This window comes from Symphodus melops (genome assembly GCF_947650265.1).
Source record: "Symphodus melops genome assembly, chromosome: 6".
NCBI classification, from domain to species: domain Eukaryota; kingdom Metazoa; phylum Chordata; class Actinopteri; order Labriformes; family Labridae; genus Symphodus; species Symphodus melops.
This window is the reverse complement of record NC_136696.1, coordinates 25,482,678-25,496,167: the sequence shown is the minus strand read 5'-3', so window position 1 is coordinate 25,496,167 and position 13,490 is coordinate 25,482,678. Positions and strand designations below refer to the sequence as shown.

The 13,490-nt window shown below is 37.8% G+C and overlaps 1 protein-coding gene across 2 annotated transcripts in view; it reads right to left on the bottom strand.

Annotated features, from left to right (window-relative positions):
- Positions 1–2,946: 2,946 nt before the first annotated feature.
- kitlga (kit ligand a) overlaps positions 2,947–13,490 on the bottom strand; it is a 28,759-nt gene continuing 18,215 nt past the window's right edge. The window contains exons 2-10 of one of the 2 annotated variants that reach the window (XM_079345805.1): positions 12,752–12,862; positions 11,600–11,656; positions 11,111–11,263; positions 10,114–10,294; positions 7,407–7,460; positions 6,800–6,897; positions 6,486–6,595; positions 5,420–5,484; positions 2,947–5,315 (exon numbers count right to left, since the gene is read on the bottom strand). In XM_079345805.1, the coding sequence (XP_079201931.1) occupies positions 5,454–5,484; positions 6,486–6,595; positions 6,800–6,897; positions 7,407–7,460; positions 10,114–10,294; positions 11,111–11,263; positions 11,600–11,656; positions 12,752–12,862 (795 nt within the window). In that variant the 3' untranslated portion in view covers positions 2,947–5,315; positions 5,420–5,453. The remainder of the gene's footprint in view (positions 5,316–5,419; positions 5,485–6,485; positions 6,596–6,799; positions 6,898–7,406; positions 7,461–10,113; positions 10,295–11,110; positions 11,264–11,599; positions 11,657–12,751; positions 12,863–13,490) is intronic. The other variant, XM_079345806.1, reaches the window with a different exon arrangement.

Genomic DNA, 13,490 nt, shown 5'->3' with positions numbered 1-13,490 from the left:
TTCCTTAAGCTGGCACAGGATGATAAAGGAGACTTGTTTGACCCTGGGAAACAGTTGAGCCACAGTTGTATACATACTTTATACTTGTCCCGGGCTAAAGTTAGTTGACTTGTTTATCTTACATGCCACATAGCACTTCTTAAGTCAAGCTTCATTATGCCTATTCAAAGTCAAACAATTGCACATTCATTGTACTATGTCTATGAACAATGGAAATTTCACTGCCTTCCTGTTGTTTCTGATAGCAAAGATGAAATCATAACCCAAGTCAGTTTGATGCTTGTCCTTTATTACCGCTGTGGAATGGGAAGTGAAGATTCCCAGACTGCAGTGCTCTAAACTTTAGGGTCGATTCAATATGCTTGGTACCCCAACAGAAAGGTACCAAAAAGTTGTGTGTACCAAACGGAACTGGGAGGCGAGGTGGATTGTAGCTTCAAGCAGAGGCAGAGACACTAAACGGTGTCTACAATGGTGCCCTTGTGTAAAGGACAAGTTATAAAAATCACTGTTGCTCAACCTCAGAACTGTGATGAAATGATAATTTAAAAAAAAGTTTTACTTGTGTTCTTGACACCAGCTCTGTCAAAGGTTTCATGGGTTACATTTTGTGTTGATGATGCAAGGAAATGTGTTGATAATTTGGTGTTTAGAATCGGTCTTGAATTAATACAGCGCTACATGACAATTTCTGTGAACTTGTCCCTTTGATCAAAGTCGGAAGTATTGTTGCTGAAAGCTTTTCCTAGATAAAATCATCACGCTTTCATGTGAAATTTTTTGAAGACTACAACTAACAAGCTCAAGAATGTGTAATTTTTAGTAGCAAAAACTCTCTCGACAGTAGACACTGTGTTTATTGAGGTTTTGATTAGACTGATTTTAATGAAAATGATTGCAAACTTAGTCCACATCGCACTGAGAACTAGAACGCCCTGAGCACTACTCTTCTCTGTTGGTACACTAATGGCACTATCAGTTGAAAGAAGCTCAACTTTAAGGACAGCACCCGATTATCACTGTCATTTCTGAATTGTCTTTTTTAAGGTTACAATTTCCAGGTCCAGAGATGCCGCTAACGCAAGGACATGACTCCTCTTCATTGTTTTGGTATTTTGTTAAATTAAAGCCAATGTTAAGCACACAAAGCTATCTAGAGATAGAGCACTAGAACTGAAGGAAGCAGAGGTTAACTTTTGTAACCTAGCAACAGTGGTCACTGCTAAGAAGTGCTCTGAAATGGAGAATGTGGGCGCTGCCAGTACAAAACACGTTGTCTGTAGACACAGGCCCTTATTGTAGAGCGATAAATCATAATGCAACTCAAGGCTCCAATTTAAATGGTTTATATGAAATTTTCAGTTGGAAAGGGGGTCAGTATGTTCATTCTTTGAATCTTAATAGCTTTATGTAGGAGCTGTTACACAATTGCCACACTATATCAGATTTGACAAATCTAAGTAAACTTAGGTCATCATGTAACCAATCATCATATGTCATGGCACTTCATGTTGTTTCGTCAGCAAAGTGCCGAGTTGTAGGAGTAAAAGCTGAGTACATGCTTTTAAGATTATCAAGATGATGTTGGGCCAGGTTCCCCTGCTTCTGACTACAGTAAGCGAAGTCCCAATGTTTTCATTCTAAAGATTATCTTGCCAGATTTTCCTGTGATTTAAGGTGAGCTGATCGGCTCTTAACGACAATTTTCAATGTTAAATATTTATGATCCAATTTCCTCTTCTGTGGTGGAAGCCCTGTGGACGGCAAAGCAGATACTCTGAACTACACATGAAACTAAATGATGGCAAATGTCAGCACTTAAAGACATATGTTTACTTCTTTATTAATCTAAAACAATAGAAATCAATGGATACCAATCAGTTTGTTAATGTTGTGTGATATTGACACTATTTAGAAGTGTTTGCAGAAGGATGTGGTTTAAAATACTCCCTGAGGTGTTATTGCTTTATTGACACTTAATCTTTATTGATAAAATAGGGCTTGCATTTTATGATTACACACATCTGGCAGAGATGAAAACATTAAAAAACGGTAACCTATTTCCAAGTTATTCATTTAGGTAAGTGTGATTTAGTGGGCACAATTTGATAATTTAATGGTAAATCATTGAAGTGCAAATGTTTCCCAAGAACTCTGAATTGTCTTTATGGGACTTTAGCTTACGAAAAAATGTGGTGTTGACAGCCAGAAATTAACAAATGCTTCAGGCCACTACTGGTTGAACTGGTTTGCTTTCAAATTGCTACAAACAGTTTGAAACTTGTAGATTTTTTCCCCGGAGGCATTTAGGCAATTACAGTCATCCCAGATGTCTGAAGCTATGCTAATTTGTCAAGCACAAATGTTTGTAAAATGTGTGTGGCCAAAATTTGACTAAAGATCAACAGAACCTTGAACAAACCTTATCGTGACCAACCAGAACCAATGTTGGAGGCAATGTGGTAAATCAATGGCAGATTGCTTGCATGTATGTATTTTGGGGTTAGTCTCTGGTGCAGCCATTTTGGAAGAAAGTTGCAGGTGTAATAAGTTTGATTTTTAGAATTAAAGTGGACTGTTCTTTTTAGTTATATAACTGGGCTAAATCACAGACAGTCTTACGTCACACAATAAGTATCTCCTAAAGTCCTTCAGCCATAGCCATTACACCAAGTGCCTACAGGTATACCTGCCATCAAAGGATGACTTATGGCATGGAGAGACTGACTGACTGAGAAGGTTGTAATTTGACCAATATGTAAAGGTCTGGAATAGATAGACTATATATTTATAACTGTCTGGAATGTAACCTGCCCTAACTCAAAAACTCTTTGTATTTTTTTGTCCATGCTCCATTTGTATGGTCCATGTTTGCCTTTTTCTCCCTTGTTTTATTCTGAAAACATCAATAAAAAGAAAGTCCTGACCAACATAAAGGCCCATAAGTAACAGTTGGATACTTGTACTTTATTCATATCTCATATATGTTTTTTTACATTTATACAAAAATACAGAATACAGTAGTAGAGTTTTTACCCAGAACATTAACTGGGTAATAATTACATTTGCTTTTTGGCACCCAGACTTATTTCCTGCCCAGAGCCATTCAATTTACCCACAAAGTGTTATGCATTTGATCACTCAAGCCTTAAAGCCCTGTTCAAGATGATGCTCTGCTCATTCTCAGACCACAACCCACAATGGAACAATATTTGAGGACGGTCATTCTCTCAACAAATGCATGAAATCGTTCCGTTTCAGGCGTCCATGCAGCCATGACGACTGTTTGTAGCTCTCGCATAGACAGGAAAATGGGAGACCTTGTTTTCCTTTTTTTTTCACAGCTTAGACCTTGCAGCTCATAACTATGTAAAAAAACAATTTTGACATAGTATACCTTTGTTGTTCAGTTTTTTTGTGTGTGGTTTTTTTGCGGCTAGACCAGCCTGTGTCTGTCAATATATCGGACATAATAGTCTTCATTAAGAGAAGTGAAACTGTAAGATAATCGTATAGAAAGTCTCAGGTCTAAACTGCAATTGATAGTGTACTCCAATGTTCTTCAAAAATGCATTTTTGAATAGAAACAGTCAGCTAAAAGCTTTGAAATAGATTTACTTTACCACACTTGTAGTATTTGATATTCAACCTTAAAATATATGAACACCAATGTGGTATAACCTTTTTTTTTACATAGTCGGGTCTAAACTGCCAAACAGTTTATAGCCCAGGGAATGCATAGCCGTAATATAAGGATCTCAAAAATGCATGTTTGAATGATTAAATTATCTCGCAGTTCAACACAACAAACAATACTTAACCACACCAAAGAATTCCAGCTATTGATGCTGAAAGGTATGGTTGCTCTTAACTATATATGAACACCAATGTGGTATACTTTTTTTCTCAAACACAGATTCAATTTTGCACAGTTTACTCTTGTCTCATATTATCCAAAATACACAAGAATCAAGCAGAGCTTAAGTGTTTTCTAAAGGGTACAAAGGCTAACATGTAATGTGGACAGAAATGTCACAACCACTGCAGTTTATTCCGCCTATAGGGTTTAAGCACTGCCTTTTCTCAGAAGACTGAAATATAACACAGCACAGGCCACACTATCTAAACTGTTATGGTTCTGAGTTCCTTTAAAAGGGACAGAGACAAGGATCCTAGGTATCCTATCGGTTGGGTTGTTGGTGGTGAGACATTCTAATCTGCAGGCTTTTGACATTTAAACAGAGTCAATCACACTAATTAAACAAGGCACAAAACCAAGCATGGACATGGTATATTGTAAGACCACAGACTGTAACAGCATTTGCTTTGCAAGCATAAAGTTGAGATAAGTAAAAAACAAAACAAATAAAGGCATTGTTCAATGAACATTAACTCAAAGAGTTGAACATATGAGTGACACCTATGGACTGACATCAACATCTTAAAAGACAAATCTTTGATCCACAGAAGTCATTCCTGATACTTGTTAGCAGAATGAAGGTTTTAGTGGTTTAAATGTAAGCTAGTCAAAGCAGCATATTTTGTCTTTAAGTGATTCTTCTTTTATGTAATGTATTAAATATAAATTCCCAGAGTCAAACAAACCAACATCAACATCAGATGAGGAACTGTAACTTGGGCAGGAATGTAATTATAAGGGAGTTACGTTGTGTTAGTATAGAGGTTGTTATTTAATCCAGACCTGTTTTTAAAGGTGCTTGTAAATGTCGGTTGAAACATTTCAGTTGTAATAGACAGCAGCAGCTCAGTGCCACCACCAATAAATAAATACATCATACACCTCTGCAGATAATGTGACTATAATCTTGGAACTACAATGTTCAACATTTTATTCTTTGGGAAATGGGATGTGGTTAACTTGAGGGTCACCAGAGGTAGTAACACATGCCTTAGTCCATTCCAAAGATAACTAGTGTCAGTCACCGTGCTTTGTCAATGGAGATGAACTGGTTGCCATCCCAAAACACAGGTAGACTGTAGCAACTTGCTGAGCAGGGAGCAACGCTTTCTCAAAAGAGTTCATGAAGCAGCAGGTTCTGATGGTCGTTTCGTGGAAGCCATGAGGATCCATTCAGGGTGTGGTATTGGGATGTCTCTCGACTAAAATCTTTACAGTCTGTTGAAAGCATGGGGTAAGCGCAGTCTTACAAGAAAGGCAAGCTCATCCATATGGTAGCAGGTGTGGTTAATCCAGAATAAATTGCATACTGTGAATCTGCCATCGTAAGTCAGGATTCAGCTTTGTGTTTGTTGTTCATCACCTTTGGACACCAACAGGAGAAAACATTAGATCCCTGTAAAGGGAAACATATGTTTAGGCTGGTTTATAGAGCTCATTAACCTGACATAAGACAAGAGGAATTGTGTTTGTCACTGTAAATTGAATGAAGAGTCTCACCAATTGTGCTGAAGAACATCGAAGGGTGGAAGTGTTACACTGTTTCAATGACGTTCAACTTGTTCCTGTAAGACATAAGGCAGAGAGAAAACATTTATCTCTATCTGCATTTCTTTGCAAGCTTACTGTTCAATTAAGACTGAAGAGTCATAACTAAATGTTCAGAAGATAGCACAGACATTGAAGAGAAAAGCGTCATGTGCAAAGTAAAGCCAAAGTATTATTCAAATCATATGACTGTTTTTCAATTCATTTAATCCAGTGTTAAAAATAGATGTGAAACGAATAGGTCAGATAGCTTCCGAAGATTCATAGATGGGTACACCTCAAAAACATTCATTTAGTCATTTATTTATTAGTGGACAAAAACAATCGGGATGAAGTCCAATACTAGCCTCCCTAGGTAGTGGCCTGTTTGAAATTGCAGACGGACGGTCCGGTCTGTTTCCCACATATCATTCTCCACTCTCTCTCTCTCTACACAATTTCCGGCTCTATTCACTTTCCTGTCTCTAAACCAAAGGCCCAAAAAGCCCCAAAATAAATCTTAAAAAGTCCAGTCTCTTCTTTGATTTTAATAGTAAGTGCTCGTTTGAAACTTGAATGTTTCCAAGCAACCACCTCCCGACATTGCTTTTTTTCATCCGTCTAACCCTGATTGGTTGTTTGATTTTAGACCTGATAAGATTTTAAAGAAACTAAATACAAAAGGTGGTCGCAGAAAGACACGGATCAGACTCACATTTATTCTGGAACATTATGAAACTATCAAATGTTGTAATTATAACCACGATTCCAGGAAATAATACAACATAATCGCTTTCAACACTTTTAATTTCATTTGCATTCATTTTCAAGGAATTTTAAACTCAGCAGTGAATAAATATAACTTAATAATAACACTTATTAGTTACATTTCTGACTAGAATTTTGTTTGACATTTTGGTTGTATTACATATATATTTATTTCGTGGTTTCCATTACAAGTTTCTTTTTTTCAAGTGGAAAGGTTTCTTCTCAAAGCCTTGTCCTAACTTAAAATGCATATAAAGTTTTAAAAGCTCACTTTTCTGATATATCAGCATCTAGTGGTGGCGCAGTCCCTTCTGTTCCTGTGAAATGTCCAACTTCTCCAGGATTCTGCTCAAGATCCTCCCCATTCCTTCGTGATCGGACCTGTTAAAAAGTAGGCAATCATGTTATGCCACAGTTTCCAGTTCCAGCTGAAATCACCACAACTTAGTCTGCATAGCATCTGCAGTTGAAAGGCTATTTGCCGACTATCATAAATTCCATGGAACAAAGCAGTATCTCCCGACGGCACTGATAAATGGTCATATCTGCGGAACCGCTCAAGTCTGGGGTCAAAGATCAGCTCACCTTCCACACAAGCAGGAATACCAGAGCTAGGAGTGGAATGAAGAGTAAAGAGAGAAGGCTTCGCTCCACCACCTCCTTTAGGGATCTCTCTTGGTGATCTGGGGCAAATGAGAGAGCAAAAACATGACTGTCCATTCCCAGTTCAGTTTCCAACAACATCAACAACTGATTACACAAATAAGATTTTTTTCAAACAAGATAAGATTTTATTTTAAATATTTCACTTCTCTAGCCAGTTAACCACATGGTGCACATTACATTAATTTGTTCTTTTAGTGTTTGTGTGTCACTTGACACACAAAAAAACAACAACTTCAAATTGGTTTGTGAAAAGGAGGGAGATAAAAATCATCGAAACATGTTTTGAATGCTCATGTTGCTGTTCAAACACAGCTTTGACATCCTTATCAGTCGTGATGAGGAATTTGCTCAGCAAAGCATCAATAATGAAGTGACAGCAGCTCCGGGGAAATTTTTCGACAATGTGGCAAAAATTATAGAGGGCGAAAGCTGCCACTTTGACACACCAGCTGGACTGGTTTGAAACCAGATCACAGACTCGACACGTTTTTTAGTTTTTCAGATATAGTGGGAATTGCGAACTTACGTGGATTGCAGCCTGTTACACACGCTGGGAGTTTAGTTGTTGTCGTGGTCGAATCTAGCAGAGGGAGAGACAAAGTAAAAGAAAGGGTGTGTTGGTAAGTTTGGGGTTAAGAGAGGGGACACACAGAAAACCAGAGGTGGGGGACAAGGGTGGAAAGTTAGTGCAGCGTGATGAAAAAGTTTCTTTGTCAGGTGCTAAAAAGTTAACTCAACGCTACCTTTTTTTTTTTACCCCTCTCACACACATAAAAGATCTGATCCGACCACTCTGGCAAAGAAAAGCTCGGCGCTTGGGAAGATTGGAAGATTGCTCTGTAATCAACACGTACACAATCAGGTTTCGGCCCTTTTCTTCCTTTTCATATGCGCCGCCTGGGGACATCTTCCCTCAGTCCTGTGACTCAGCCGCGTCTCAATGGGCCGTCTACGCACTGAGACCGTTTTCAGTTTTTATCTCGAAAGTTCTTGTGAAGGAATAATGGTTCCTGGATTAAAAGCTTCTCAAAACAGCCACAAGAGATCTGTCCTAAATACAACCTGTTCACAACCTTTTTTTTTACTGGAAAAAGTGAAGTTGTTACTGGAATGTTGTTGATTTAGACGGGGTTTGAGGTCTGACCTACTTCATCAATTTGATTTTAAAGCTAAAAGATTCGCGTAACGAATCATAGGAACACAACTTTTCCTTGAACACTGGCAGTATTCACTTGTTTGTGGTGCTCCAACCTCTAAAAAAGGATTTCTCAACCGTTGAATTTCCCACCAGAAAGAATTTTCTTGTTAAATTGCTTTTTCCATTCCAAAGAGGTCTTCCAAAAACACACTTCAAGGGAGCTGTAGGTACATAGAGTATATCGAAAACCGTCAAAGACTTGAGGTTAGTGCGAAAACGTGAATTTTTTTGAAAAGCTCTGAGGATTCACAATTAATCTTGAAAGTTGATCACATGCTTTTTCTAAGGTTTTAATAGAAAACCCAACCCCACAAATCACGCAGAGGTTGGTAGCCTCTCAGATAGACTTGTCATTTCTCCTGACAGACTCATTGGCCGACCCTGGCAGATTGCACCACTGAAACTGAATAACTTGCAAACATGATCACCAAAGCTTGAGTTAAAAATGGATAACTTATGTACAGAGGCTGTAGTCCTCTAAGCAGGCAGCCCAGCACAGGTTGTTCATATCCTACCTGTGGCTCCTTTCCCACATGTTATCCCCACTCTCTCTCTCTCTCCATGGTTTCCTGACTCTATCCACTGTCCTCTCTAAAATAAAGGCCAAAAAAAAAGCCCCAAAAATAAACCTTCAAAAAGGTGAGATATCCAAACAGTAGGTAAAACATCTTCTTCTTGACTGACAGATCTCTTGCCAGTCTTGTCATTTTGTTTCAGAATCAATCCTCCCGATGGGATGAGTTCTCAGCATGCAGGTGTTGGTAAGGCTGTTAACATGTGAGCAGTCATATGTCAGTTCAAACTGAATCGTGGAAGCTTTTCACCCTAAGATGTCGAATCCCAGCTGTGTGTGGTTTTTGTTTTCACTATACTGAAAGTCTATTTTTGAAGTCTGAGTGCAAAAATGTTTTCTCAGGCGAAGGCTTTACCTCATAAATCTGTTAAAATCATCCACAGATTTAGCTGCTGATAATGCAAAAAAGAAAAAACCCGATGGTGCCAAAATAACAGGAAACCAGATAACTAAAAACATATCTTGGCAAAGTAAATGTTTGATCATGTTTTTTTTCACATGCTGATGAAGGTGTGCTCAAGGCCTTGTTCATGCATGACTTCTTTTTTCATAAAAAAGCGCTGCCTTCAAAGCCTTTTGAGCGATTTTACCCGAGTGTTCTGTCACCTTAACAACGGGATAAGCCAAACGGTGCAACCGTGCCAGAGCGTAAGGCCGGAGCACGACCTGTTTTTTTATGTTTATGATAATAATATAGAGTTTTATAACACATACATCGTATTATTGCTGCGAGTGAATCTGTAAAACTACTGCAGGATTTCCTTTGTCTTTGCACTCCAGCTGTCCTGCTGGTCGGTGTTGACGGACGATGGTGCACGGAGAAAAAAGAAGTTAAGTATGAACACAGCCCAACATCCTTAGAATAATATGGGCTGAGGAAATGATCTGCAGCAGCTCCTTCCTTCAATGCACAAACACTGATGAACCAGGCAGAGCTAAAAATGTGACCTCTCCACGTATCACCCACATTCAACTGCAAGTTCACAACCATAATTACAGCAGCCCTCAGAAGGGGTTATACAAATGATTGTAAATATTTCAATGTGTAGTAGCCATAATTAATAAAACAAGTTGAGGATACATAGAGCTATATGCTAAGGAATCATAATTTGACTGATTGTTTGCTTTTAAAATAAACATAAATGGTTTTTTTTGTTTTTTTTTTAAAGATGAACATTATTTTCCATTGTTCTCTATTCAAAATTTAGTTTTTAGTTGTATTTATTGATAGCTGTGGAACAGTGGAAGTCATACTTATATAGATGACTGATTTCAAACACAAACCAAGACATGGGAAAACCTGCTCTTGTCCTCTGTTGCTTGTTGTGACTCCTGTAAATCCAGGTTTTTGTATTCGACATGTATTGTCAATAAAGTTCCACCAACACGCTTAGTTCACAAAAAAAAAAAAACAGTTAAAAAAGTCAACAAAGAACAGTGTAAATATGACAGAACATTCACCTGTTAAATATGTTTTTGTAGTTTCTGTGTATGATGTGGTGGGACAGGTGGGAGGCTCACAGTCATCTGAATCTTCTCTATTCTGTGCGGCTAGAAGAAATTCTTTGACAAAGTCAAAGTATCGCACTGTCTGCCACCGCTCTTCCCTGAAGTGGCACTCAAAGTCATACATGATGGGCTCCTGCACAAAGCACATAAAAACAGTTCATGGACATTAGGTGTTGTCTTGAAAGAGATCCGTTCAATGATTAACCTTTAGTTTGAGGTTTAAATCAGTACAGGAAATAGTGACACAGAGTGCGTGTTTGAGAAGCCCGCCAGGGTAAAAGGCAAGGCACTCGTAAAAACCAAACCAACTCATAATAAAATACTCACTTCACACATGACAGCCATGTGTGCAGTGTAGTAAAGGCCTGTGTCCACTTATAGCATTTTTGTACTGGCAATGTCCACAACCTTACAAACAGTACAACTGTGAATCATGTCTTGGCATAGGCAGCAGCTCTACGCCTGGAAATTGTCTCCAAAAGACATGTAAGACTAGTTTCTCATCAGCCTTTACCAAACCCTTCTTCTATGTTTTGATTGGTCCGTGTTACCAACCTAGAGTGCCTAAAGAGCACAGCAGGAAGAAACCTAACACTTGGGCATTTTCGAGTTTAGGATGATGAGCAAAAGAACATAATGAAGCACACAGATTTTGTATAGAATAAAATAGCCAAAACAAAAAAAAAAGCCAATAGTGGATAAAGGCCCCAAAGGTAGCTAGCTTCTTAGTTTGCTCAAAACTAAAACATATATATTCATCAATACTTCATAGAATAGGAGAATATATCTTGAGTTACTCCCAAAAGAGAAGTTGTTTTATTGGAAGTAATGTTTCAGACTTCATACAGGCATGTTCAATGTGATGGCTGTATGAAGACATGGTTGTGTTTATTCTGAAGTGTATGTAATTGGACACATTTACTATGTTTATTGTACTGCAGAGACTTACCACAGGACCCAAATTGAGCCGCAGTTCTTCGAGCATTTGGATGAATATGTTAATGTCTTTTCTGTTGGATGAAATGTTTCCAAACTTGTGTGATAAATCTTTTAAACTCTCCTCCAAGTAGAAGACGTTTAATTTTACCCAACACATCCCAGCCTAGAAGGAGAAAAAGAGCAACAATATGGTTCAAAATCATCAGTTGTCAATACTGTATGATAATAAAGTACATTGTATGCACATTTGATTTACTTTAGATTTTACTTTAAGAAACTCACGGCACACACAAACATATTTGAACTCACAATAGTTCTAAGGTCAGCCAAAGTTTGATGAGAAGGTGTAACTAAGCATCTCTGTCAGTTTAATGAGTTTATTGCTGTTACACTAAAGTACAATTTGTTCCAGTCTGTGTAAGGGTGAAAAGATCTGCTCGTTTGAAAGAAAGAGTTAAATATTTCTTGTTTACAGTGGAAAGAAAGAAAGACATCTTACCTCTTCTCGTGAAACGTAATGTACAGGAATTTTGTAATCTTTAGGAATATTTTGTCTCTGTAAAAAGAACACAAAGAGTAGAAAGGTCAACGCATTTGATAAACGTTTTAAAACTTGTTTTTGTCAGATTGTTTGAGTGTTTAGATTATATCATTTTTTATAAAGCATCATTACAGAAAATCTTTTTTTCTTTTTTTTTTGGATAAAGAACCTTGTTTTCTGTACATGTATGTGTTTTAAAGGCACCAAATTACATTGACAAAAACAGTACTTTACCTTTGAGAAAATGGGAGCTAGTTATTTAATGCTGTAATGATCAGCTTTTTTTTGTGTTATTGCAGATCTTTGGCATTTCTAAGTGATTGGCTCATTGCAACCACTTTACCACATAAAACTAATCCAGCAAGGAAGTAGTAGACAAGCAACTCCCATTGTCTTGGATTATATTTACAATTTATTCAAAGAAGTCTTACTTTGAGGGAAGCTGTTTATGGTTTCATAAAGCTGGTCAAAGTAGTTCTACACTCCTTTTTGTTGTTCGACGCTCAGCTTAAATTGGCACAAAAAAGAGGTAACTGTGGACATACTTCAGGACTAATCAGGCTCGATTGCCCCAAAGGATTACATTATAGTCATTAAAGCCTATGTTGCAGTAACTTGTACACTGGAGCAGTTTAAAAAAAAAGTTGCGAACAAATTAGCCAGTCGGAACTGTAAATGGTTTAAAATAATGACAATTCCCCTTTAAGACTCAAGTGAGAGCTTGAGACCTTTGTACTTGCTAACTTTGCTCATAAAGCAGTAGGCCGAGGGTAATTGAAAGGCTAATAATTACAACAGTATATATCCCTAGTAGATATCCTGAACAGGGTCAGATTGGACATGAACATTGCTTAATGTAAATGGGACTTATGTAACACAGTCACACCTCTGTCTGACCAGACGGACATTGGGTCTACCGTCGCAAATGGTATATCAATGCTTTTTATTAAACTCTTGCTTTATATGACAGAGCGATATAAAGCAGTACTGTGTCTATTGAACATTCTATTAAAGTCAGTTGTTAAAGTTTAGCCAGTGAAATTAAGGCATAAAGAAGGAGTTTAAGCTAAACATCTATGTAATGAAGTTAGATAAGATTGTTGTCTTTACCAAAACTGAGAGTCGAGAGATGTCATCTGTCACTGGGTTGACGTCAAATCTACTTGAATGTACCCCAAGCGTGATGAACAGCAGTATATGGACACAAATGCGTATCCAAATCTGTAGGACAAAGATGCAAACATAAGAAATTAGTTACACAAAGTCACATACAATATATATATATATATTTACTCACATTTAATAACATTTGTGTATTTAACAAGCAACAACACCGAGTGACGAAAAGGAACCCAATGAGGAAAAGCAAAAAAATCTATTTGAGTGTCCAAAAGCTCCAAAAGCCCAGAAGACCCATGCATATTAAAATGCTGACTTTTACTGCAGGAATGAACCTGTTTATAATCTCAATTCAATACGTGTAGCTTCTGCTGTTGTGTATTTGTACACACTGTGGGGATGGATAGGGTTAAATTTGCTATTACTCTCTGATTTTGATTTAATGAGGCTAAGGGTAATTTATTCAGGGCGTGGTTGAGATGAGTGATAGATGGGTGCATTGAGGCTGTTTGCCAATATGCTTAAGGACAGCTTCAGCGCCACCTCTTTCCTTGTTTCTCGGTTGGCAGAAAGTGCCAGATGTGGTGACCACCATCATTGGGCTTTCAACCTCGCTTTGGCTACCACTGGATAAAGTCACTAAGCTAGGTCCATGTTCTATACAGTCTTTGGTATTTTTCAGTTCAAAGATATTGGTGTCCATGATGGGTAACAATCAACAACAATGTAG